Source organism: Chelonoidis abingdonii, chromosome 2 (assembly GCF_003597395.2).
Source record: "Chelonoidis abingdonii isolate Lonesome George chromosome 2, CheloAbing_2.0, whole genome shotgun sequence".
In the NCBI taxonomy this organism is placed as follows: domain Eukaryota; kingdom Metazoa; phylum Chordata; order Testudines; family Testudinidae; genus Chelonoidis; species Chelonoidis abingdonii.
Genome location: NC_133770.1, coordinates 174850860 through 174851698, shown reverse-complemented (window position 1 = coordinate 174851698; position 839 = coordinate 174850860). Strand labels below are relative to the sequence as shown.

General features: G+C 64.1%; 1 protein-coding gene across 2 annotated transcripts in view; it reads left to right on the top strand.

The window, feature by feature from the left end:
• Positions 1–524: 524 nt before the first annotated feature.
• Positions 525–839, top strand: part of VPS4B (vacuolar protein sorting 4 homolog B) — a 50414-nt gene continuing 50099 nt past the window's right edge. The window contains exon 1 of one of the 2 annotated variants that reach the window (XM_032792413.2): positions 525–708. In XM_032792413.2, coding sequence (XP_032648304.1) covers positions 685–708 — 24 coding nt within the window. In that variant the 5' untranslated portion in view covers positions 525–684. The remainder of the gene's footprint in view (positions 709–839) is intronic. The other variant, XM_032792414.2, reaches the window with a different exon arrangement.

Genomic DNA, 839 nt, shown 5'->3' with positions numbered 1-839 from the left:
CTGGCAACCCTAGCCTCTCTCAGTTTAGCAGGAACTTGGGAGTGCAGATGGGTCAGTTTTAGTTCTGATCCATGAGCCTACACAAAAGCCCCAAGCACTAAGATTTCATAGCACCCACCACTGTGCTTGGCGCTGTATGTCCAAACAGAAAACCCTGGCGCCAAATTGGAAGTGGTTTACAGACCAATTTTAAACATCGGCTGATTATGGGGGATCACATAAAGTTCGAAAGAGTGGGACGCTCCCAGTGCCCCAGCCGTGCACGGCGCTGTGCGTGCAGCAAAAGTCAGTCCAGGACTCAAGGGCTCACATCCAGGCTGAGACCGGCGGACACTGGCAGGGCCATTCCTAGGCCCCTTAATCGGGGACCGCGAGGCGCGCACCGCGCGCCCTCACTGGTAGGCAGGCAGCCGGCTCTGACCCGCCGTACCTCGGCGTCCCGTGGACCAGTGGGCGGGGCTCCTCCTGCGCATAACGTCCCCACGCCCTGCCAGCCTCCATCTGGGGAGAGGCTGCGTGACGTCACGCGAAGTCACGCGGGCGATGGGCGGAAGCGGAAGCGGAAGCGGAGAGGGGTCCCGGCGGCGTTTTGGACTCGGAAGTAGCGCGGGGTCCGGGCAGTGGGTTCTGTAGCGGGGAGCAGCTCCAGAGACCGGACACAGCGCGGCAGCGGCGTCCTCCACCATGGCCGCGACATCCAACCTACAGGTGGAGACGGGCGGAGCCGGGGCCCCGCCCAGAGCGTCCAGCTGGGGGAGGGGGTGTCGAGGCGGAGGGAGGGAAGAGAGTGGGTGTCGGGACCCCCGGGGTGTCTGGGGTGGGGGAAGAGGAAGCGGGGG